The sequence below is a fragment of the Seriola aureovittata genome, chromosome 12, assembly GCF_021018895.1.
Source record: "Seriola aureovittata isolate HTS-2021-v1 ecotype China chromosome 12, ASM2101889v1, whole genome shotgun sequence".
In the NCBI taxonomy this organism is placed as follows: Eukaryota; Metazoa; Chordata; class Actinopteri; order Carangiformes; family Carangidae; genus Seriola; species Seriola aureovittata.
The window spans coordinates 19,186,609-19,212,826 of NC_079375.1; the positions used below are offsets into that span (position 1 = coordinate 19,186,609).

At 41.6% G+C, this 26,218-nt stretch overlaps 1 protein-coding gene across 1 annotated transcript; it reads right to left on the reverse strand.

The window, feature by feature from the left end:
- gng12a (guanine nucleotide binding protein (G protein), gamma 12a) lies at positions 1-25,460 on the reverse strand. Its single transcript, XM_056392228.1, has 3 exons — positions 25,102-25,460; positions 2,586-2,694; positions 1-2,137 (listed from the first exon to the last, which is right to left on the reverse strand). The coding sequence occupies exons 2-3, from the start codon at positions 2,676-2,678 to the stop codon at positions 2,012-2,014; spliced, it is 219 nt and encodes a 72-aa protein (XP_056248203.1). The 5' UTR covers positions 2,679-2,694; positions 25,102-25,460; the 3' UTR covers positions 1-2,011.
- Between the last annotated feature and the right edge of the window lie 758 nt (positions 25,461-26,218).

Here is a 26,218-nt window from a genome sequence, read left to right on the forward strand (position 1 = left end):
TCTTCTGTCTGTGCAGCACGACACATCTTTATTGATATATTAGTACAGTATTGTACTGTAGGAATGCTTCACTTTATTAATCTTGGATAAGTCTTCATACAAAGGTTGGTATATTAATAAAGACAATTATCAAAATGCAAATTTTGACAGTTAAATTAATCTATCAATAGTACACTAAGGCCATTACAGGGGTTGCTGAATGGACAGAAATTATGACATGGCAGTGGTAATGTGAAGTTTTCCTTAACAGGCATACAGGAATGATTTATTGCAAGGAAGAAGAAGTGACTGTTAGAGACAATCATAAAAAACACAGTTGGATAATAACACTAGATCTTGCTGATTTGAAGACCTGAACGTACCCTTTGGAGAAGGCAACAATAGCAAAACTGCTGAAAGCGGAGCACCAGGTCAGTGAAACACAATTTCACATGTTTTGCTAGTGACATGTAGACAAAAACAGATGGCACAATATTGTTACAAATCACTTTCATCCCACAGATAAAAACATTTTTATAGAAACATCTTTTTTTTTTTTTTTTTTTTTAAAGAAAGTACTCCCATTAAGAGTGCTCTTCACGATACAAGGCAAACATGAGTAAGGCTTTAGAGTGTAAGACATTTTTAATTTATACTATCTATTCTGTTTTTTAGTTAAATTTACCAGAGCAGATATTTTCCCCTGGAGAATCACAACATGCAGGACATGTTAGGCTGAAGACTGAAGACCCCCACCGACACAAACGTTATAGTTTAAATGAAAAATATGAGAAATTTCAGAGCAGTCTTGGGAGAGTGGTTTTATCATCAATGCACACATACCATTTACACCTGTGCCTACAATATTTGCACCAACAACACTTTAAGACAATGACGTGCACATTCACTCGACTAAGACACTTGTTGTGATGAGCAAGTAGGCGGGGCTCACAGTGTTGCGTAACACTTGCTGGCGTGCTCCGTGACGTCAGCGTCCTAAAAACGTCGTACCACAGAAAAGTTATCAGAAGGAATGGCCAACAATAGTCAAGACATATATTTAAATGTTTAGGTCCCAAACTCTTCATTACACATTGTCAGCTGAGTAAAAAATAATTAAATGTATGCACTGCATTAATGTGATAAAGTACCATAAGTATCACAGCACTGGGCTCATTTTATCCCAAAGGCATGAATCTGAGCAAAACAGATCTTGGATTAAAGATGTTTATATCTCAACATGATGCTTCATTAAATCAGCTAAAGACAACACTGTATCATGGTAATCATACTGCAAATAACAGACAGGAAAACGGTGGATTAAATGGGATGTGGATTGTCGTGGACCAGTCAGAGCTGATGTTGCTGTGATGAGTTGCAGAATACTTTGTGTTACTATAGTTGAATTTAACACCAGTTGTTACCGCCCCGATCAAAGATACATGATGGTAACATTTGAGTAGAAGCTCAATGTAAACCTTGATCCCTGAATTCAGTGATTTAAACTGGACAAAGACTGTAAAATACTGGTGGGGCACGGTGTCTGAAGACGCTATTATCCGTCTTAAATCTGATATACTTTTTAAGGAGGGGAGGGAAACTTTGGCTGCATGAATCCACTTAAGGCAAAACAGAGAGGAAATAACAGTCACTGCCCAATGGAGATGAGACTGTGTACAGAGGAAGGAGCCGAATCCATCACTGAGTGTCAGTGAAAACGATATCTGCTGTTCATAATTATGTACCGGATACCATCACAACTGATAGAGCCAAAGTCTTGTTAGTGGTCAGAGCTGAACTGAACCCGTGGCACTGCCAAGGCCAACAGTTTCAGTGAGTAATACAGGCTAATGGGGCAGCCACAACACATCATTACAAATTGCTGTTTTTGAGAAAATCAGGGTTGAATTGTTAACAGAACAGGTGGTAATGATACGATCACAGTCCACCCCTCACTCCTCCCAACAAAAAGAATACAGCAACATTAATAAGCAAAAAAAAAAACAAAACAAAAACGGCTAAGTGGCATCCACTACAATATAGTGCAGGGTTTTTTGTCCTTGAAGGGATTGTCTGAAGCGGGGATGCCGATGAGCAGAGGATCGTTTCTGGCGTGTTCACTGCAGTAGTTCATAAGGTCTGCAGAGGCCTTGGATACCTGCAGAAACAAAGCGCAAGATGCTCACACACAAAAATCAGTCAGTCCGTTGGTAAACAGTATTTACCTGCATTTACGTAACTTCTAAGAGTTATATGCTCAAAAGCAGTGCTTTTCAAAGTCTGACACTTCTCAGACAAAAGGTCTACAACTACAATCAGATGCAATGATTTTCCTTACATGTGTTTCACTCTTTTAAAGAAATCCTTACACCTTCCTCAGTGATATCTTACTCAGCAAAAGCATGTATGATTTTACATTTTCTAAGTGAATCTTATTTGTGTGAAAACTTTAATATCTCCAGCAGCATTTAACATGTGAAGTTTACAACAATCTGATATATTAATAATATAGAAATAGGGATGAGATAATAAGAAATTGGGTGAAATGCAAACAAGAAAAACTGGAGCAGGGATGAAATTTGCTGAGATTTATTGTTGCATTGTACCTTTATCCTTTCAATGCTCGCCTCTATTCTCAGCTGCTGCACCGTCCGCCGGGCATGGGCGATGTTATTGGAACTGTGAGCCTTTGAGGACATCCTGGGCAATATAACACTGTAATGAAGAAAAGCAGGGAAATGTGTGAATAACTCTGAAGAGAACAAAGCACTGGTATACAGTAGCTTCTGCAAGATAAGCAAAGGTGTAATGAGATTTTAAACACAAATTAAGAAAGATGCTAATGTTTTTTTCTTAGTAAAAGATAAAACATGAAAATAAAGGCTTTTAATATATTTCAAGTCAGAGAAACACAATAAAAACAACAGCAACCCTGTCAAACAGGGAATGCATTTCAATGCCAGCTCTCAAGCAGGTAAAGTTTGTTTCCGATAACAGGAAGAACTTGGTTGTGAGGATGACAGTGAATTGGCAGGTCACAGAGCAGCTATGTGCAGAAGCCGTCTTGTGTGACAGATGAAATCATATGAGTGAATAAGCAAGAAATACAGAGGCATGCAGCACCAACACTGTGAAGGGACAAGTGTTATATCAATATTAAGCCAGTGAATGCTTTTTCTACAGGTGAGGCTGATGCATCGTAAATCATACAGAGGATGATGGTTCAGTAGGAGGTCAACAACTTCCTCTTCTTCTGCACTGTTACCAAAAGTGACATCAACACTTTTTTTTTTTTTTATGTAATTTGGCTGTGCTCCAAGCTGAGGCACATCTGTACACATGCAAAAGCTGAGCAAAAACGCACAATTGTGTTGTGAAATGTTACACATAAAGTTCATTTTGTGGTGCAGTTTCCCTGCTGCCAGACCTGACAATATAAAGCCACATTGTTCAAACCGTGTGTACACAATCCGATAGCTGCAAAACTGTGACAATGACTGAAAATCTGACACTGCAGGATATCTATACTCAAACAAAAAGCCACTGCAATGTAAAGATTTCAGAGCTGTGACTGCAGGGCTGATGTCTGGGAGTTAAATGATCCAACGCTGCAGTGGGTCGCATGCTGGAGCTGTGATTCCACTTCCTGCTAATCATTTACAGACTGGATGGGAACAAGCCCTGACACATCCTACAGTCCATGTGGGAAATTGGCTCCAGTGTCTTTCCTCTGCGCTCTCGCTTCCTTTTATTGCCATTTGTCTGTTTCTCATACAAACTCATACAAACACATATTTCCTGTAACATTTTTGCAATATGCGCACGCACACGCGCACACACACACACACACACACACACACACACACACACACACACACACACACACGGGCCTTCTTGAGACACACCTCACTGTCACAAAAGCTTTTCTCAGCAGGGAACAGGAAGCGTCAAGTTCAGTTTCTCAGAAGTTTATTGTGAAATTCACAAAAAAAGTTGCTGCAGATTCTGGGTTTTATTTCATAAATAAAAATGAAGGTATCATGTTACAGGCTGTGTGTGTTCATTATGCAAATTGTTCCATCTGCAAACTGTTCGAATGTTTCTCTGGATTTTCTTTAATGTTTAACTTAAATATTTTGTTGCATAAATGCCCCAAATACTTCTTTCAGATTATAAGCGTAGTGTTGTGTCATCAGGTCTCAGTCACAGTAACTGTAAATAATAGGGATAAAATGGAAAGGTGCAGTAAATGCAACAGCTGAGAGCAACACACATGAACTTAGAACAGCCATAAACAGTCCTAAAGCCAGTTTTTTATGTTGGACTGTGTGTTTATTTTGTTCCAGCCTGTCTGCACCCTGCTCACCCTGCAGGATGTAGTCCCTCAAGATAGCCTCTGATGCTGCAGCTGGATCGTACGGCTCTTCAGTTGTTTCAGGAACAAAGAGTAAGGGAGGAATAAAGACAAAAAAAAAACGGAAATGGGTAGGGTCGGAAAATCTCCATTTTCGGACCTCTGCTTGAGAGTGCCTGATTAGAGAGCTGTATTTTCATCTAAAGATAAGTAATCACTCCGAAAGGAAACGCAGCCAGAGATGACTCAAAGAGCTGAAATGTGATTGATAACATGAAAGTGACACATGAAAGGGCTATGCATTACAATGCAAAGTTAACAATCATCTAAAGGAAACATTCCCAGCTTAGTCATAAAGGCGAGGCACCACAGGTGAAGAAAATAAAATCCTTTCATCCATACATGATGAGTGACTGTATTCGTTCCTATAGTCTGGAGGAGCTCTTTAGATGAACTTATGCAGGCATAGCGTCATATGTTTGCTTCTCCGACAAACATGAATGAGGTGGTTCAGTACTAGATAATGACTGCATTTTCATTACATTGCAAGAGTAGTTTAAGACGTGTCTTTAGACGTTTCTTCCAACCATAAAAATAAATGTCCATTCAGGAAGTAAAAATAGTCAACAGGAGCTGTGTTTCCGACTCAGGAAAAAGATTTCTGATGGTATTACTCCGAGTTCTCATTTCACTGACAGGGTTAGGCATTTATAATAACTATGACTCTCATGACTAACAGGCATCAGTACAACAAATACTTGTGTGGCAGTACTTCAATTACAGCGAACTTCTTTGTACTTCACTTGCTTCAAACAAGTAATTTTCTGCTGCCAGGTAAAAACGCCGGCCCCTGGCACTACCAAGCTCACCAGATAACATAGTTTATAAATTGTGCAATATGCAAACACAGTACAGAAGCTGCTGATCAAGTACAACCATGAATAAAGAGATAACATGAGAAGTGCAAACAGGCTTCACACGGCAGGGCTGCAGGGACCGAGATGACACTGAATCTAGTGGATGCTCTTCTGTGTCCAAGTGAGAGATGCTCAAGCAGCTGTTACAACCAGCAAGGCCAGGGTCACATGACGGGGGGGTAGCCGAGCACTATCACCAATAATATTTCAGAAAAACTGTTTATCAAAAATCATGTTTCTTGTATTTTTTTATTGTAAGGGCTTTGAGCTTTTGTCTTCTTCATTATCTGATTAACTGCAGTCAGACAGTCTTACTGGAGCTGGTGGAAGAAACTATTTTGAAGGGATCTCTAATGGTGGATATCAAAGCTGATTGATTAGATTACATGAATATACATGAAATGTATGTGGTCATATTTTGGAGGGAGGTACGGTTGTTTTTAGTTTATGTGCTGCTTTGTTAAAACTAAACTGAGACAGGTTGAGTAACGAGCTTTGCCATGTGTCTCCCTGTGCTGTAGAGAATCTTAATCATTTTTAAAACGACAGTAGTGTTACATGATTCTTCACTAACTACCGAAAAACAGCCTTCTCTCCGTCATGTGATTGAGCGTGACATGGAGGGGGAAAAAAGACACCTCCACGGCTGTAATTTAAGAAGTAGAGACAGAATTAGTAGTTTACAGTTTACTACTCTGTGGCGCCAAAATATCAGTTCAACCAGCATGTGAAGTGGGAGAAAGAGGCGGCTCTTAAATCCCACTGGCACTCAGAAGTGATCTTTGCAGGCAAACCACCTCAACTGAGTCACTTCAGTCAAACTGTGAAGCTCCTGTGATGTGATGCCAGCTACTACCAGCACCACCGGTCTGACTGAAACTCTATGGGAGGGCACCAGCGTGTGTGTGTGTGTGTGTGTGTGTGTGTGTGTGTGCACACAAGCGTGTGGCATTAAACACCAGCATGTACATATAAGAGCCTTGCAAAAAAAAAGTTACCTCCAAGGATCAGAAAAAAGGACCACCCCCTTTACAGCCCACCCTATCACAATACACACACATACAGCAACCGGGACCACCTACTGCACAGAGCTGCGAGGCCCCACTGCTCTGCTGTACCTTACACACACAAACCCACCCGCACACATGTGATTCATTAGCACAGTGTTCAAAGTGCCAAGAACAGGGAACCATTATGAGTCAGTGCCATTAACAGCAACACTCAGAGATGAAAAACTGACTGTGCGTGTGTGTGTGTGTGTGTGTGTGTGTGTTACAGTGCTGCTATACTACAGCTCAGACCCAAAGAAAACTCTTAAATTTGCTGCTGACGAATACAAACAGCATCCATTAAAGGCTAAAAGAGGAGTCAGTCCTGTCAGCTCTACAGTGTGTGTGTGTGTGTGTGTGTGTGTGTGTGTGTGTGTGTGTGTGTGGTCCCTTCACTGAGTATCTGAGGCTTTTCAGACTGTAGCAGTTTTTGTAATAAAGTAGCCTCACTGGAAATAAACTGCTTTAGGGCTTAAATGTTGCCGGCTGCACTTTAGACTTGACTGACAAGAGGTGATGAGAGGTAGGCAAGGATCATGCCTTTTCCACATTCAAAGCCTTCCATTTAGCTCACCCCGAAATGATAGATTAGTCATTTTCTCCACGTCTTTGTGGTTTGAAGGACTAGGGGGAAAATGATAAAAGACATTGTAGGTTATTTTTCTGTGGCTGTAAAGGCTGGCCTCATTAACTTCAATAACTTGGAGAGGTTTTAAGTAGAACTTATGCAGACTACGGCTGAAATTATGCAGGTTTGATACAGGAAAGAAAACCCCCATGAACGCCATTTGAAATTCATACACGTATAGAAGAAACAGTCGCACCAGTGTCTGCACGTGACATCCATGTAGGACAGTTTATATGGAGGCCAGGGAAGCACGCTCCAGTCTGTAATTGGTGTTCTGACATACCCCACTGAAATTTAAGACACTGATATTAAGATAAGAAGATGAGTTGCTATTTTACTGGAAGTTTTTCTTTGTGCAAGGATGGTTGGGGAAAACATTCTTTTCATTTTATCATTTAATTATTGCTGCTTCACGTTAAAAGCATTCAATTAGTGACCCTCAGGGTGTCTTTTAATGTGAAGCAGGAAGAGCAGGAAGAGCAATATATATGTCGCTCAGGTTAGCACTAAATGTGATCGTTTATTAAAATGCACCTTTTTTGCAAGCGAGAAATGTAACAAGAAGGAGCGATAGTGACTTGATGGATGAAGAGCTGCAGGCAACAGGCTGCATGTTGCCAACATCTCAGCAAGTTGTATGAAAAACTACCTGCACCATGTGCAGCATGAAATGAGATAGGGTTGCAATTCATATTTATGAACTTCTGTATTCAAATGTGCAAGATATCATTTGGTTGCAGTGCAAACAGGAACACCAGTTGCTCCTCTGTTGTGCTCAATACAAATCTTAAAAAGTTAAGGATTGTAACTTTAGGTTTCTTATCATTGATGTTGTTGGAGAGTTTGATACTGACTCAGTTCTGGTCATTATGCACATTCTGCGGATATAATAAATCGTGCACAGCACCTTTATTTTCTCATCTGCTATAATCCAAATCCAAGTTGACATTTTATTGCCTGTAACATTTCTGGTGATCATGTTAAAAAGGCCCTGAAATATCTACTGCCTGGCGTCTGTCTGACTTTATACACCAGCTGACAAGTGCAGAACAGTGAATTGTGGAAAGGCGATATTTGGTGTCTAGACAGATGTCTGTTGCTTTGAACAAAAGAGAGTTCAAAGACCTGGGCCCCAGCCACAAGCCAGTATATTAGTTGTTCTCCCTTGTGTACCCGCACGCACACACACACACACACACACACACACACACACACACACACACACACACACACACAACTCTGTCATCTCTCTCATGTACACCCCTCCCCCTGCACATACTCTCTGTCTGCAAGCAGGAGTTTCCCAGTCTGCAGGCGAAGCTAAAAGTAGCCGTCTCATCCTCTCTGCTGCCAGTCAGCACTTTCCCAGCTGAGTGAAAAACCGTCTCCTGCTACACCTAAAACATGACCCCACACTTCAGTCTGTTGCTCCTCAGATCAGATCTGTGTCACGGCGCAGTCCCGCCTCGCTTTCATGTAAACACTGACTTGTTCTCACTTGGCTTCCATGCTTATCAAACCTGATAATACTCATCAGTCATCAGTCCTGCTGCTGAGTAAAGTGGGATTGTGTTTATGAGCCAGAGGGAGAGACTCTGGCTGTAGAGTTCGTAGGTCTGTGAAAGAGAAAGGGTGGGGCAGGGAGTGGGCTCCCACTTGTTCACGCTGTGGGAACCACCAGACTAACATCACTACTTTCCCACCAAAAAAAGAAAGGAGTTTCTGTTAGGCGCTGGTTTCTTTGGCAGCTACCCTCATACAGCTGATACTGCATTTATCACTGTGGATTTGATTACCAAGATAAACAGAAACAGGACTGGAGGACCGTTATGACGGCATCACAAGTCATTCTGGGAAATTTCACTGATTCTTCAAATAAAAAATAAATAAAAAGGAAAACATTACTAGTCATTAATTACCCTTTAATTTTTCTGAATTTACCTGACCCGCAAAATAAACATAACATGAAATTGTACTACGTCAAAATATTAGCTGCAGCCCTTGTTTACAATAAGTCAAGTAAAGGCAGTGTATACAAGAGCATCAGGTTTATCAGCTGCATGCAAGCACAGCCCACAGTGAACAACACAGAGCTGAGAGAGGCAGAAAACTAGATGCTGTGCGCTTTAAGGGGAACTACAGCGAGACACAGAGCTGCAGCACCACCCCAGAGCTGATAGGTATGGGCTCTGAGATAAGTGAAGCTGACAGCACCCCGCCCAGGCCATTGGCTGCACACTCAGTACGCTTTTGAGGGAATACTGGGAAATTCAGCGCTCTCTCTGCTGGTCTGCAAGACTGCTTGAACGTGATTGGCTGAGGGGTATCCGTTATTCTTGTGTAAGCAGATGTTTCCAGGAAAAGCGAAAGGACTGTACAAAGGTTAATGGAAAATTGCTCAGAATAAACATGTGGCGCTACAAATAACAGTGTCATTCCTATACCACCATGAAGAAGTCTCAGTTAAACTTAAACCCCTGTACAGTGGGTTCTCAGAGTCTGGCAAACTGCACAATCCTGAAGTTCTGTGGCTTGACAGGATACAAAAACAGTCCAGCATACTGTAAAACAGTTGCACAGTGTCTAGACAGAAGACTAGACTAGAAGACTAGACTGGACTCATTTCTGCAGGATTTCTAAATCCTAAATTCATGTGCAATTACTTGAGGCACATTCCTGTCCAAATGAACTATGAATGATTCCTTGTTTCGTGCTCAGACTAGATGGCTGACAAGTTCTGCTGCAGGAATTACAAGCCAGCCCAGTTTATTATGAACTCAATTAAAAAAAAAGGAAAAGCTGCATGTCAAGTTAGACAGTGATAGCGATAGTGATAGTGAAGAAATCCATGTGATAGGAAGCACAGAGTGCGAAACACTGTCCTTAAACATGATGATATTTAGAACAGGATTGTTTGAACACGACTGACTGCACATTCAGTGGCTGATACACGTCTGAAGAGGAGCAGCATGTGTGTCAGGGACTCTGACTGACTGACATAATGACAGATAACAGTGATAACACAGGGGACAAATAACACTGATATGCAAGGATTAAACACAGGCGAGAATTCTCAGGGTAAAGTAAGACAATCCACTCAGGCAACCTCTAATTAGGCTCCACTCCACACACAGCACAACACCAACACTTGACTAATGTTGCCTAATTGAGAGCTGCAGAGTAATGGTGCTGCAGATAATCATTGCAATTCTTTTTTTTCAAAAACTCAAGCATTGTCTTTTTATCCTTTTCCCTAACTAATAATGACATATTAACACACATGGATGGTCATTTGTTTTTGCAGAGAAATCAAGGGGATTTTCACACCATTAAAACAATGGCCAAACATCTGTCCTTGACTGATTACACCTCTCTTACTCTCCAGTGAGTTGGGTGGTAAAAAAAAAAAAGAATGGCTTCTGTACTGCTGAATAGGCCATTTCACACAAGCAGGGTCAGCCAAGCTGTTAGCCTATTGTTGAGATTGCAAATTATCAGTTGTGTAATCCTAAATGTGGGTGCAGTGTGGTTAAATGTTAGGGGGGATGTAGTGTAAGTGTAGTGTAGGGAAGTGAAGGTCTAATGGACACCTGCAGCAGGTGTAGGAGGGGGTGTGATTTTGGGAACACTAAAATAAAACACTGAACACCTTGAAAATCTATCGTGGGAGGCAGCCTCTTAACTATGTATAAGAACTACTTTAGCATTATATTAGATATTCAGTATTCTTGGGCTGGGACTTTCATATCAACAGTGCAGTCAACAGTGCTGTGCAGGTGGGAATGACATACAGATAAAATGATTGAAGGGGAAAATACCAGCATCCGAAATGACTTATTTACTCTTGTGTCATGCAAGACACGTCAAGAGAGAGGAGGCGGTGAAAGAGAGACTGCACGGTAACGTGCACACAGAAAGAACTACCGAAAGTGAGAGCAGAGCTGACAACAATGACTGGAGGATTTTTCTTCTTTCCGTTGATCTAACCGTCAACGAAACATACATTCCTTCCACAGGAGAGGCAGGATATCATCAGCTTATTGTGTTAAGCTGATGCTCAACAAGTACTCAGACAGATCTGGCTTTCCTGGCTTTACGCACAGGGTGCCAAATGTCTGGGAGCAACACATAAACAGACGCAGAGGTCAGCTAACGCCTCAGTGATATCATTAACAGCCAGAGTATGCACTAAAAATACTCAGCAACAGGTCCGTGTTGTTGCTGGCTACAGTCGAGCTGGTTTCATCTAAAAAACTACTCCCAAAAATAGCTAGTATTACTAAGATGAATGCCAGCTGGGTATCATCCAGATTAGCAAGGTCTCTGCAGTTTCCACTGAGGTGCCTATGAGCCTCTGGTTCCCCAGTAATGGGCCATTATCAAGCCCAGAGCAGCCCAAAACAAACAGAGGCCTATGGCAGATAATGCCCTTCAGACGTCACTGCAGACGCACAGAGGGTGACATGCGGGAGACACGGGCGACCTAGGCAGAGAGGCTGCCAGGCAGCGTCTCTCTGCTCTGCCCTCGGAAAACAAACAGCATTGTTGTCCTAAAACTGCACAAAAGAAAGCTTAGTGCAAGCCGAGTGGAGTTTGCTGGAAATGGATGCAGGGAAGGAATGAATGGTTGGGCAGAGAGCTGTAGAAAAAGACGTGCGCTTGCGACTGAGACTGGGGGAGAGATAAGAGTTTGTGTGTGTGAGGGAGAGAGAGAGTTCAGCTGGAGAAAACAAGCTGTGCAGCTGTGTGTATGTTGCATTTGGTCACTTGCCAAAAATCTGCTGCCGGCGACAGGAACGCTATAAAACTTAAAGCTATTGTGAGCACTTTGCCTTTCGCCTCAGTCGCTCTTGCCTCTGAAAGCTACTATTCATGACGAAGGCAGGGAGATACTACACAATGGATCTCCATCTCTGGCCCAACACTGCCCTGCCTATATGGAACAATAAACAAACGAATTCAGTCTTTCCAACCTCCACCCCTGATCTGGCCTGACTGCATGTACGTTACCACTGCAGTAAAGGTGGGAAAGAGAAGGCCAAAGGTCTGTAGACTTGCTGGTTGGCCATCACACAGCCCCTCCTTCCTGCTGGAGCTGAGGTGGGGAGGGTTAAACGACAGTGTGCATGGATGGAATAATTGATAATGGCTTGGACGTCACACAGCTCATTAGAAAGCAACATGAAGGTCATAAAGATGGGTTTGTTTTTCAAGTAAAGAGGAAATGGGATTAGTCAGAGGGTGACATAAATGGGGATGGGGTGTGTGTGAGACAACAATTACGTGTGTGTGTGTGTGTGTGTGTGTGTGTGTGTGTGTGTGTGTGTGTGTGTGTGTGTGTGTGTGTGTGTGTGTGTTTGAAGGTGCAGGTAGTCTATTTTTAGAGGATATTTGCATGTACCTTTTATGTTATTAAGGTAAATGCAATATTGTCTAGAACTCGTAATAACATCAATTAAAGATAATGACATGAAGTTTCACAATCTTTGTCTATTTAATACGCTCAATATGTTTAATGCTGCTCCATGGAAGAGATAGTTTATATATTGTAACACTCAAGCGCCACCACTGCAATGCTTAATTGAAAGCAAAAGGCAATACTAAGAATAATAAAACTCAGCTCTGAAATCAATAGCAGCTGCCAACCCTGTCAAACCAGACAGAGGGATTAGTGATGGAAAAAATCAGGTTGTATGACTTCCTCTGTCAGGAAAGTGAGAGAGAGAGAGAGAGAGAGAGAGAGAGAGAGAGAGAGTCACTTTTCATTTCATATTGTTGTGAAATTCCACATGAATACCTGTTTGGGTCACCCACAGGAATGTCCCAATCAGAGCATGCAGAGGTGAATTAGGAAGATCCCCCATGCTGCTGCCAAGAGCAAACAGACGAAGCTGTGGAGCCTCTTGAACTTCGTGCATTGGACAAACACTATCATAAAGCATTTTTATGCAAACAGCCGAATATGAGGAACTATCCCCCTTAGGACACTGGAGCCGCCTTAAACGTTCGCACAGTGCTGCGTAATAGAGCTGAAACGATTACTCAATTAAAATCGATCAGCTGATCAACAGAGAACTGACTCTTTTTTTTAGGATCATCGAATTGATGATGATCAATTTATCACTGAAATAATGTTTCATGGTTCCAGCTTCTTAAATGTGAATATGTCTGTGTCCTGCTGCTTGAAGGACACCATCCTCACCTTCCATCAGTTCAGGTAGCTCTTATAAAACCATGCACGTAAAATATGTGTGTAAATACGTATGTATAAGTATTTATATATGTGCATGTCTGTGAGTACGAGTAGATACATATTTTCCTTTGCTTTAGTTATTTTTAATTCATAAATTTTGCTGAATCATTGTAGACACTGCTGTGTTTTATCTTTTATCACTATTGTTACAGTTAGTCACATGTTTGGTTTTACAACAATGGCTATGAAATGAAATGAAACTAAACTTTTTGAAGAGAAAGAACTAGCGAGCACCTGCATCCACACATTTCAGAGCACTCCCATCTCCTCTGCACGAGACATTAGTCACTAATTTGCCACGACCTCATTAAATCAGTGGATATCTGAGAAGCTGAGCTTAGTCTAGTGTGTCGCTCTCAAGGTGAAATTTATTTCTTTGCAAACTGCTGGCATTTGACCTTGCTGATCAGAGTTCAACAGGCTGGGTGGGATAGTGTGAATATCAGAGGGCTATAGATCATACAGGAACCACAGCACAGAGGATATGAGAGAGGTGAAACCCTAAACACCTTAAATTTGAAAGGGAACTTGGGTTCGTATAATAGTTTGAGACCCATAAACTAGACCCACTACACAGCATTGTTCTATTTAGCACAACAGGATACTCCAGGACAGTCCATAGCACTGTACAGCCTCTCAAACGTGAGGTCATATCTTAAACAAGCCACACAATGAAAAAGAAGCAACTCCAAAGCACCTGAACACTTCCTTCCACCTACAGGAAGCATGGGATTACTTTAGGAGCGATGAACAGTGAGACACGTGGTTTCATAGTGTCTCTATCTATAGCACTGACTGCATGTAGTTCAGGACCCAAAGATCCACATTATCTGCAAGCAAGAAGGGACACTTCAGGACAAACAAGGACAGGAATGACAGGCATGTGGATAGTGGACTGATTACTGCATGTGACTACTCAAGACAAGTTGCATGAGACACAGACACACACACACACACACACGGAAACAAGCTGATGGAAAGTGTCTGTATAAGGAAGCAAATAGTGCTGATGCAGAATTCCTTGAGTTGTAGTAAAGAATGCAACAGTCACTCTGAGAAATGCACATTCATGATGATATCCTACTGAGACAGATGCAAACAGCAAAGCCTCGTTAGAGTGAATACCTACCGATAGATTGCCAATTCTAAACTGATCAACACTATCAGACTGTGACAACATTCTCACAATAAACTCTGCACAGTATTTACTGGTGCCACTGCTTCCAAGGCCAGGTGATTGATTTTACGATCGCTTTATGACTGAGTTGAAGGCCTCGTCGGTGCTGAGAGGCATGAGGGACGAGGTCAGGACAAAAGGCCAAGACCAGAAAGAATGAGACTCAAAGCAGGACTGAAAGCAAACTGTGTTATGTTGTTCAGTGGCAAACGTAGCTGGAAATAAATCTGAGTTTCCTTTTGTCTGGTTAAAATAATCAGTGTAATTGTTAACACATCATAACAAGAAAGCAAAATGACCTTCCTGTTATTGTTATTCATTCATTTATATTTGCACCTATACAAGATCCTTGTAAGCAAAGCTCAAAAGACACTGGAACCTACATTTCCCATAATGCAACTAGATATATCTATCTTTAGATACTCCTGAGATATGTACAGTCAGCACTACATACCAATCATAGTATACAGTTTGTTTTTGTTTGTTTTGTCTATTGTTGTTTTTTCCCCATTGTATTTATTCTGTTTTGAACCTATGTCTAGTCTATGTGAACCTATGGAAACTAGAAGGGCAAACACAGAGCGCAGACCTCCGCCAAGGCCAATGTCAAACAACAAACACCAGACTTCAGAGAAAAAAAAATCTAATTCATAGCACGCACGCACGCATGCACGCATGCACACACACACACACACACACACACACACACACACACACACACACACACACACACACACACACACACACACACACACACACACACACACACACACACACACACACACACACACAGGTACTGTATACTCCCACTTCTTTCCAATTCTACACCTGCAGGGTGTAACACAGGCTTTCTGTTAGACATTTTAAATACCAAGATAACCTTAATGACATCACTGAGGTTACTTCTGCAAACTTTGGAAAGCTCCCTCCGCGAGTCACAGATGACGCAATAAAATTGCTTCACTGTTTAAAATTCAGAAAAACCTGCAGAAGGACAAGAGCATGAAAGAATTTCATCAATGCATAAAACCCCGACCAAAAGTCCCCAAGAGAAGTTGAAACAGCACTTGCGATATTCAGCGTGACTACAGGCTAAAGAAGTACCGGCCAGTCAGAAGCACTTTTGGTTTTGCTCTTTAAACATTTGTAGAGTTCCAGACAGAGACAGAGGAGGGGGGGGGGGGGGGGAAAGAGTGAATTTGCCATTTCCTTTCCATTATCAATTAGGAGGTTTCTAGTTTTCTGCTGTATTATTGAGAAATAACATTAAAGAAAGTCAGTTAATTTAAGTAGATTCACTATAGTTACAGGACCTTTAATTCAGCAGGACATGAAAGTTTAAGTTCTGTCAGACGGACGCATTGACTTACACACCACCAGATTGACTTACAACCCCCCCCCCCTCTACACACAAACACAGACACACACACAAAGGGGGTCAGAGTTACTATTAATCAGAAGCCACATGAATGGCTGCTCCTCCCTCTAATCACTGCGTCTCCGTTCATCTACCAGTTTCAAAGGCATGTCGGGTGGAGGAAGAGGCTCACACTGTGGGTCAAGCTGAGGCCACTTCCTCAGCAGCCCACCCCAAATCCCTTCAAAAATGATGTTTGCCTCCTCCTCATCCTCCCTCCGTCTCCCTTTACTTCCTCTCTCTTCATGCTATATTCATTTCTCAGCACAAGTAGGTCACTAGGTTCACCTCCCTCCTTCATGCATGTAGTTTTGTGTATTTTAAGAAAAAGGGACTGTGGACACAAAGAAACTGCATTGGAGTTAAAAATCCAGCTTATGTCCAACTTCTCTGCACAAAACATTTAATACCACACAATACACAAATAGCTGCTTGGCAGAGCTTTGCCACAAGGTCACATCTCAAGGTAGAGAGTAAAAATTCTTTAACAAAACACTAGTGTTGTAAAGCAGCTTCAACATACATGAATTTGGGTACACAGAGATGTTATCTTTTTGTCCAAACAGAGCCAGTATGAAATGTCTGAATTGCAGATTCTGCGACTGATTGCTCCTGGTGAGAAAAAAAAAAATGTTGCACACAATAAGATAACTGTCTGGTTTTCCAATAAGAAGCCTGTGGAGAAGGAACAGTTACAGTTCAGGGAGGTATTTGCACAAGGAGCCACTGTACAAGAACCATTCCTGGGACAAAAGTGAGCCCTTGTTGCACCGTGCACCAGAAAAGAGTGAGTAAATCATAGTCAAACAAAGCCTTTGAGGGCTTTGAAAGTCAGACAGAGTGTGAATGAGGCACCTGATTTCAGCAAATGAGGAGACACTGAGACGGTGGAGAGGAAGACAGGAGGTGATTGTGCATCTCTTGGGACACCTGTTGCTGCTTGTTTTAAACAGAGAAACCTCATGAGGCATCAGACAACAACTTTGGGGCCCGCGGACTTTCAGGGCAACAGAAAGGGGGGGGGGGGGGGGGGCAGTTTCTTCTCTCAAACACAGCACAGACACATGTTGATGTGTAGCCTTATGCTACAGGTGTCGAGTCGCAACTGGGCCTCAGTGAGGACGTACACACACCGGCCTTTGTTTGAGATGCCAGCAAAGTTCCCCAAAGACTCTAAAGAAATTAAAGAATCCATCACAGTGACACTGTTTCTCCCACCCGCTCGCTCACACACACACACACACACACACACACACACGCTCACACACACACACACACACACACACACGCACACACACACACAAACACACACACACAGCTGAATTTACATGCAGATTCCACTGAGCGTTATGAATGATTCATTTATCTTTCCAGCCTTTAAGTTGAAATGCTTCTGCTGCATCTTAAATTTTCCCCCAGTTAGTTTAAAAGCGCCACACACACTGTCGACATGTATTCAGCATTTGTTGTTAAGGAAGTCAGATCCATTCCGACTCTTCCTTACCTGTCTGACAGGAAACTGCTTTATGTTGGCTGGACTCTTCCTCCTCCTCTGACAGGATATCCCCATATTTGGGCAACAGCCTTATGAAATGCTGTGTATGTCAGAGGGAATAACATACCATAAGTGAGGAGAGCTTGTGTCCTTACAAAAAGGTGTGTCTTCCTGTGAGTGGGAGTACTTCAACCCACTTAGCCCAGTCCAACCAGACAGGAGGGTTGGCTTTACGCAACCTTTCTACAACATCAGCTGCACAGGGCAGGGGACAAACCTTGAAATACAAGGCAATCACAGGTGCAATCATTCCAGTGTCTGTTAGAAGCAAACCATTTCAAAGAAGCGATAGGTTTCATTTATTCTGAAACACGTGCATGGACATAAGTAAACACATAGGATGCACTGAAATGAATGATTATGAGAAAATCAGTGATTGATTATTTCCAAAACAAAGATTCAATCTATAAATGTTTTAATATTGTCAACCAAGACACCATCTGTTGTTGCTGTTGTTGATGTTGTTGTTGTTGTTGTTGTGACATTGCTGTTTAGTGCTAATTACTACTAATTAATAATCTTCTTGGCTTTGCTTACATTCAGACAGGTTCTAATTTTTTTTGGCTTTATGTCTGTACTAGCATGATTTCATCTTAACTCCTTTTCTCTATTAAGCACTTAAATATAAAAATAAATCATACTACTATTATTAGCATCACTTAAAGTATTGTAGCTGCAGGCAGTTTACCAACGACGCTCTGCATGTGTTGGTTACTATAGAGTCCTTATCCAGACAGTAACTTGATCTACAGGGGTGTACACACACTATCTGAGCTGACTGACAAGACAAATAACCGAAAACTGACTCACGTCACAGGTGCTACATACTGCATTCAACCCACACTCTCTACAGGAAAAGGCCTTTTACACACATATGGACACACACACACACACAGACACACACACACACACACACACACACACACACACACACACATTCTGTCTCTCTCATGAGAATAAACAATAATGACAAAGTATAATGGACAAGTGGAATAAAAGCTCACAGGGTGTTTGGACCACCTGGCAGTGTCAAAGTGACAGATGGCGTACATGTGTGTGTGAGACAGGGAGCAAGATAAAGGGATGAATTGTCATTGTGATGGCAACTAGACCACACGGGAAAGTTGGCTTTCAAGTTGGCATCATGTGGGACTAACGCAAACACTTTCACTTAACTTTAAAACCTTAGCTGATGGAAAAGAGCTGCCTCAAAGAACACCAAAGCACCTTGTCAAGTTTTTTTGCCTCCGTTATGGCCACTGAACATTTTTCCAGCAGCCAGCAACTAGACGGAGGCATGAGTCAGTCAGAGTGCACCACCAAGTGGCAGCAAGAAGGAACTGCAGGTCTGCGGATGAGAATTACCAAGTTATATGTCAACTTCTACATCAAAAGTGGCCCGAGTTGATTCCTATGATTGCCCCAAACCTTATAACATAGCTTTTTTTTTTTTTGCTTTGCTCTACTGAAGCCCGTTAAAACAGTCCACTGTCCTCTTCAGCTCGCCATTATTCACCAAATATGTGAACGCCACCAAAACTCTTCCTCAAATTATGTAAAGCATCTAAAAAGACACACGCACGACTCTCCAAGCAGAACCCACAAAATGTGCTTTAAGGGACGCGGCCCTGTGAGAGAGACACTGTTTATCTGTTCCTGCAGATAGCTGCTGGCTGCTGAGACACTGCCAAACATCATCCACTCCTGTGACATGACCACTGGGGAGGAAGCAGAGCAGCAGACCACAAAGCTAGAAATGCATCCTCCGGCTGATCACTCCTGGGAGGTTTTTTCATAGTAGTGTTTTTGTTTTTTGAGAATTTGGCAGCAATCCCCTGTTATGTTTTGGTAGCAACGCAAGTCAATGGAGAGAAATCTTTCCTTTACACCCTGGTCCCCCGCACGTACCCCCTCCTATCTCCCCCTCTCTCAGAGTCAAGCTGAACAGCAGGTGGATGACAGACAGATTCTCCCGTATGTCTACAGCTCTTATGCACAGAAATACGCGAAGCTCCACTGAAACATGTTTTCTGGTTTAATAAGGCAGGTGATTTCCATTTTTTTCATATTTTGCTGCATAAATTTCAAGTGCTTTTGCATGCATAACTGAAAAGTTTGTTGAAGAGTTGGAAATAGGATTACAACTAATGATTTTCTTTCATTGAATGAATCTTTTTTTTTTTTAATTTACTCATTAATCCTTTCATCAAGAAACTGTCAGAAAATACTGAATAAGGCCCCTCACAATTTCACAGTGGTCGAGATGACATCATTAAATTGAAATGTTGTGTCTGAACAAAAAGAAAAAGGCCGGTTCTCACAGCAGTCTGTGAAAAAAGGAAAGTATTAAAAGCACCACTGTAAATAATAAAAGTATTGATGGCTGAATTCCATTTAGCTGGTTCAGGTTCAGGGTCCTGGCGTTGTGCAGGCTGGCTGGAGTCATTGTTAATGTTATTATTAATAATATCCGCGCTTTATATGGACAGGAAAAAATGTCTGCTGAGGCATTTCTGTCTGATAAATGACAAACAATTAATTGATTATAAAATCTGTCTGTGATTAGATACATTTTACTATTTAATCAATCGACTGTTCATTACAATGTTTCAGCGCTTGTTAGAAAATTAGGATTGATTCTGAAAATATGGAGCGTTTTACTGTTTACAGACACTAGTGATGTCGAATCATCTTTGTTGGCAGAGAAAACTTTAGTTTGTGTTTGGATGACAGATTGCGTCTTTAAAAGCAGTCGGTTTCAAGCAGATGTTTCTTTTAAAAAATATTTTGTTGTGCAAGAGTCACACAACTGTAAACATCACGATACAAAAACATTATGAATATTGAATATGAATATATTGATTGCTTCTTATTTGTAATCATCATACACATGATAAGTTATGCTAATTAACTAATTGTTCATTCTCACTTGTGTCCTCATCTAGTTTAGTTCCACGCTTGAGTTTTGCCTCTGAATGTTCAGTAATTCATACAGGGAAACAAAATGGAAATTCATTCTGATTATCAGGTTGATTTACCGACATGTCTGCCACAAACACTCCCACCTGTTACCTTCACACCGTGACGTTCCTCATGAGCACTGACGAGCAGTCAGCTTCTCAGCTCATTAACTGACCTTGACAATTTGAGGGATAGTTGCGAATCTAACCTCAGATCAGTGTCTATGAGGAACTTCAACCTTGGACACAGTTTACACTCTAAACACACCTATCTTATCTGGCTCCTTCTCTCTGTCCAATGGGAGTTGAGGATGAACAGCCATGGACTAACAGCAAACGGAGGCCTCCTGAACAAAAAAAACTATCTTAGGTCTGAAATGTCAGTGTGTGTTTCCCCATTGGGTTTGTATTTAAAGTATTATCCTACAATCTGAGCGGGCTGCGAGGGGTCCATTTACACCTTCTAATTTTTCTCTAACAGTCCTTTGACTTTTTAATTACAAAACAATCATGCATGATTGGACAGCTATAATATAAAAAGCAGCAACAACAGCTTGGATGTATAATAAATAATGTACAATGCTTACACATAGAAAAAAATCTACTTCAGCTTCAGACAAAAAGGAAATTCACCTGCTAAAACCAGAAAAAGGGAGACAGACTCAAGATGGCGTTGTTGAGTTGACTTGTTAACTCATTCCACCTTTAATCTGTTGTTTTTGCACGTGCAAGATGCAAACTGCAAAGATATGTCAAAGATATTCCTCCAAAAGCCGACTGAGAATGGTTTGATTGAATATTTTGGGGTTTTGGCTGCTGGTGAGACAAAATAAAAGATGTCAATCTGGGCAAATGAAATAAATAGACAGATTAATTGATGAGAATAAATGTTAGCAGCAGCACTAGTTGTTTCCTTGTGATGACTGGGCTTTTATCATTTGACATAAACCTTGTATTTGCAAAATAGCATCAAGCAGAACATTGCTACATACATCACTGATTTGAGAATACAAATCGAGAAAAACTGAATGACATAGGACCTTCAGGACAAGCTGTGTAGCTGTGATGAGGAAGTTGTGGTCACAAAGCATTCCACGGTTTCTCCTCCCATGTGGATTTTGGTTTCTGCTTGTTTGGGTGGAGACGCCAGTTCTACCTTTCTGTCTGTCAACTGTCTCCCTCCGTTCAGTCTGACAAACACGACTACAGAAGCTCTGCACCCTGAGTGCAGCCTCTGTCACGTCTAGCCGGCCTGTGACCCGCCTGTCAGAGGAATTAAAAAAGGTAGACCGCCAGTGCGAAGGCGGCGAGGGAATGAGGGGAAATTACAACTGTTGCACTACCTTTCCCACCTATCTGAGATGGTTGCCATGACAACACTTCCTGTTTGGCCTGATGAGGGCGCGCATCAGAGGTTGATGTCAACCCGATTAGTAGCCTACATGAGCACCAACAGCGCCTGACTTCCTGACACCAGCAGTGAAAAATCAACCATCTATCTTCACCTTATTCTCGTGCTGTAACATTTCATTCCCTGTAGCTTCTGGTTGATTTGCAAATTAGAGCAGACAGAAAAATAAAACAGTATCTAGGAAAATGTTTCTGCTTTAGAGTAGTTATGTTACTGAGTTGGTCTATTTTGAGCCAATGAAAAAGGATCCAGTAACGCTTGGTATTTCATGAAAGCAAGTAATTTTACTGCCAAACCAACAGATGGGTGTGACTTTATATCCACAATGTCACCACCACTCCTCTCAGTACATCTGCTCCTGGGTAGGGTGGAATTCAAGCAAACCAGCCACTGTAGGCCAGGCCTTGTGACTACCAACATACACACTGCAGAACGCGTGCACGCACATGCACACACACACACACACACACACACACACACACACACACACACACACACACACACACACACAAGCTAACTCAAGCAAGCCCTTAAGGGTTACAGTATGTCTTTAAATACCTCTGAAGTGCTCAAAAATCAGAAGTAGGTTTTGAAGAGAAAAGAAAAATGGAAATGGTGGAGTTCTCGTTTGTGCGTGTAGCTGAGTGCGATATTCAAAAAGAAAAAGCAAGGGCTCATATTGAAACTCCCTTTTTGAAACCGAAAAAGATTTGTAACATAGATTATTGACGACTGTTCTGTAGTTGTGGAGAATATGCATAAAATTAAATTATCTGCAAAATTTTAAATCAATTGTTAAACTGTTTATGGATCAAATAACCAGTCACCACTCTTGATCATTGATTGCCTTCAAAGGCAACTAGAGAAATTATTAAAGAAAGCATAAATCCCTCACAGATGAGAAATGCTTATTATCTTGCAGTATGTGACATCAGGAAACGAAACTTGATTAATTGTCTCTTCAGATTCATAATCTGGTTTTTACTTCCTGAAATAAAATTTCATTTTAGATTCATTTATTTTGGTATTTAGAAAAGTTCTCTTAGGTCTGATTGTGTTTAGATTTATACTTAACATTTGAGAACTTTGACGTCTTTCATTAAACGAAGAAGACATGTTTAGAGCAGAAACACATGGTAGAAAAGCAAGTTTAGGGCTGCAACTAATGATTATTTTATTATCTATCAATCCGTCAATTATTTTCTCATTTAATCTAATGATTGGTTTCTATATAAAATGTCAGAATGAACGAAAAATGTCTATCACAGTTTCGCAGAGTCCAGTCTTATGTCCAAGATAAGTTTTCTGTGATAAAAAACTGTTTGATATTCCATTTTCTTTTGATCAACTCACGGATTACTAGCGTACTCTACGAAGAGATGGAAACATATACTTTAGAGCATGCACTTTTAGAAACATATACTTAAGCTCCGTGTGTGTGTATATGTGTAACATGTTGAGAAAATATGTGAATCACTCAGCCCAGTAAGGAAGTAGTAAGATCACTCAAAAGACACTGGCATGCACGCACAGACACGTACACACGCCAACTCCTACTTCAACAAACTGTGTACTCTGAAAGACCTGCGGGGAATCCACAGATAGCACTATGAGGAAGCAGATCCTGGCTGATGAGAGGCTCAGACAGCAGCCTCCGCCGCGTCTTCCTCCTGAACCAAACTGGCCTTTTGTCAGAAACTTGCAGACAGAGCTGCCGATCGAGTTGGCCCGCATTCTGTGTTTTAGGGAGATGAACGCTGCTTCCAGAGCAGCCTGTTAGCCGATAAGGTAGGCTACTATGCAGCATTGGTTACAGCTGCGTGTGCCACTTCCCACATGATCCCAACAGTTCATCCATTGTTCCACAAGTTAAACTCATATGGCAGAGACAGAGGAAGGAGATTGAAATCCATCCTCTCTTCAATCTCAAGCTGTACAGGGACCTATCCTTTTCAACTAATCCTTGCATTAGGCAAGACATTGTTCCCATCTCGACCACCTAGCCCCCTCCTCCTGTTACTAATCAATTTACATGCATTACACGTCACGTTAAATCCTGCCAGCAATCCGGGCTAACCTACTCACACAACTCCAAAATGCAGGCCGTGCCATCAAAGCTGGCAGAGAGAATTCAAAGGCTGTCAAAAGGTCACACTTTTAACTCAACATAACATTAAACTCACATCTCAATAAGCATAACCTGAGGAAATGTCATCTGTCCATTTAAATATGGGAAGGAAATGAAAAATTCTTGTCAATAAACAGGGGTCTAGTGTTTGTTCCAAGAACCTGACAGCATGAGACAAGGCAGCTGTTCACGATCGTCATCATCCTCATTTCTAGTAAAATGACAACATAAGGCTGCTGTTACCAGTGATACCAGTGAATGTAGGGCATGAGCGAGCGAGCGCCGACGCACACGTGTATCAAATGTAAGAAACACAGTGAGCAGCAACAGGTGCTTTCATAAGAAAGACACTGACACAGATTTTGTCACACGTGTTCCTGTCTTCATGTTTGTCACCTCATCTCCTCTGAATTCTGAGGCACTTCCTCCTGCCTGTTGTCTGTCGTGAAGCCTGCCATAATAAATCCTAATGCACATCACACCCAACCAAACCCCTGTCACCAGTGTGAAGGCAGGAAGTGTGCGATCCTCAGCTTCCAGTGTGCACGGTGCGACCCACTCATGTTGATGGGCGTTGAGAGGAGGCTTTGATGGCGGTGAATGGGGTACTAATGAGTTGGCCTTATCAATGGCCAGTCTGTATTCTGTCCTCCCTAATGGCCAGGGGACATCAACAGAGCTGTTGATGCTCCATGTAAACATTTCAGCCACTTCCCTGTGTGGGGCCTCCACTTCAACCATCACACTGGGTTCATAATCTAATTGGTTCACGTTGGACTACACTGGCAATGTTGCAAGTGATTATCTATTGCATAATCGACTAATGTGAAGGAAGTGGCTGGTTTACATATCTATAAAAGTGCTATTCTGTTCTGGAATAATCTATTTGCTTTCCAAAATAAGTCATTATGTGGCAAACACAATAGGTGGGGCCTGTGGGGAATAATCAGGGCAGAAGGCCCAGACAGCACAGTGCTGAATAAAACCTTCAGCTCGAGCTATCACCTGTTGAAAACCATATATATGAATCAAACCTCATAGTTGTGCGTGTGGCCGCTGGAGTCACAGGTATGTAAAATGAAACACTGTCGTGTCAAAATTAGCTGTGGGGCCACACAAGTGTTGCATAAACGGATGAAGACTGTGAAAGCTGGCAGCAATGACAGTAAATATGTCTCATAGTAGAGCAGATTGAGAGCAACTGTTGCTTCAGGTAAAAAGCGCGTTATGTCCGCTGTTAATTTGACAGTTTATCGACACATGGCAGTCTTACCTGGCCGAGGTAATGTAAAGTCAGGTCTAGCCGTGTCTCCTTTCACTGAAGCCAAACTCTATCCGTCAACAGACTGGGAGGAGACCTTTCCCTCTGCTCTGTCGCTCACGGCGCAATGTCACAACTACACCAGTGTGTTTACACCATAGACTGTGGAAAACTAGCTCTACATGTACCGCACTGTCGCCGTCAGAGCTGCCCGATTCGCACCGTTTTCACTTTCCGCTCACGGGTTGGTGTCAATATTTAATTGTCGTTTACTTTTTCTTCCTTCACAGTACGACCAGTCTCCCCCCCTCTCCTTTCCTTTTCCTCCTCCACTTGGACGCCTCGCGACGAGAACAGCCGAATTTGGTCGGGAGGAGGGAGGCGGACCAACCGAAACCCCGGTGAGGCGGACGTTCACCAGCGTCAAGCTAGACACTACTGACATACCACTTCCGGAGATTTTCACAATAAAACGCTGGTTTTATTATATTATATATAAAAAGCAAAGGATCCTCGATTTACCGAACTTATCTTAACTGAGCTAAAAAAATAATGATTTTAAGTCACCGAAAGTAAGTGAAAGAGTGAAAAATTAAGGAGACTTCATCCTGCTAGTGTTAATAATTTATATGAACCTGTTATGTGTTCATAAGATGAATCAACATGTAATGTGCTCATCTACAGTTGAGAAAAGTATTTTAAAATCGTTGGGATCATTTTGTAAAAACTGAAACAGAGAAGTAAAAAAAATCTGGAAAATGGTAGAAGAAAAGTCTGTCTGATGTCTGATTCTTTTTGAACCCGTTAATAGAAATACTAAATATATAACACTACGATCTGATTTGATATTTAAAGTTGAATCTTAATCTGCAGATTAACTGGTAGCTGCAATTGTCAGATGTGTAACATTTCTCTGAAATGTAATAAAGATAACGTAGTCTCCCAAGTAAGAAATACTAGTAACAGTAAATGAAAACTGTATTTATAGCACTTATAAACCCACCTCTGAAACCTATGTGTGTAAGTGTAGAAAATATATATTGATTAAGCACTATAAATGCACATGCAAAAGTTTCTCCCCTAAATATTCCTCACAGAATTTAGATAAAAATCTGCACAACTTCCTGTG

Bases quoted from the DNA above. Each gene is read 5' to 3' on its own strand.
- gng12a (XM_056392228.1), bottom strand. From the start codon at position 2,678: ATGTCCTCAAAGGCTCACAGTTCCAATAACATCGCCCATGCCCGGCGG. The intron at 2,138-2,585 runs GTACAATGCAAC...TTGTTTCTGCAG, and splicing joins CGAGCATTGAAAGGATAAAG to GTATCCAAGGCCTCTGCAGA.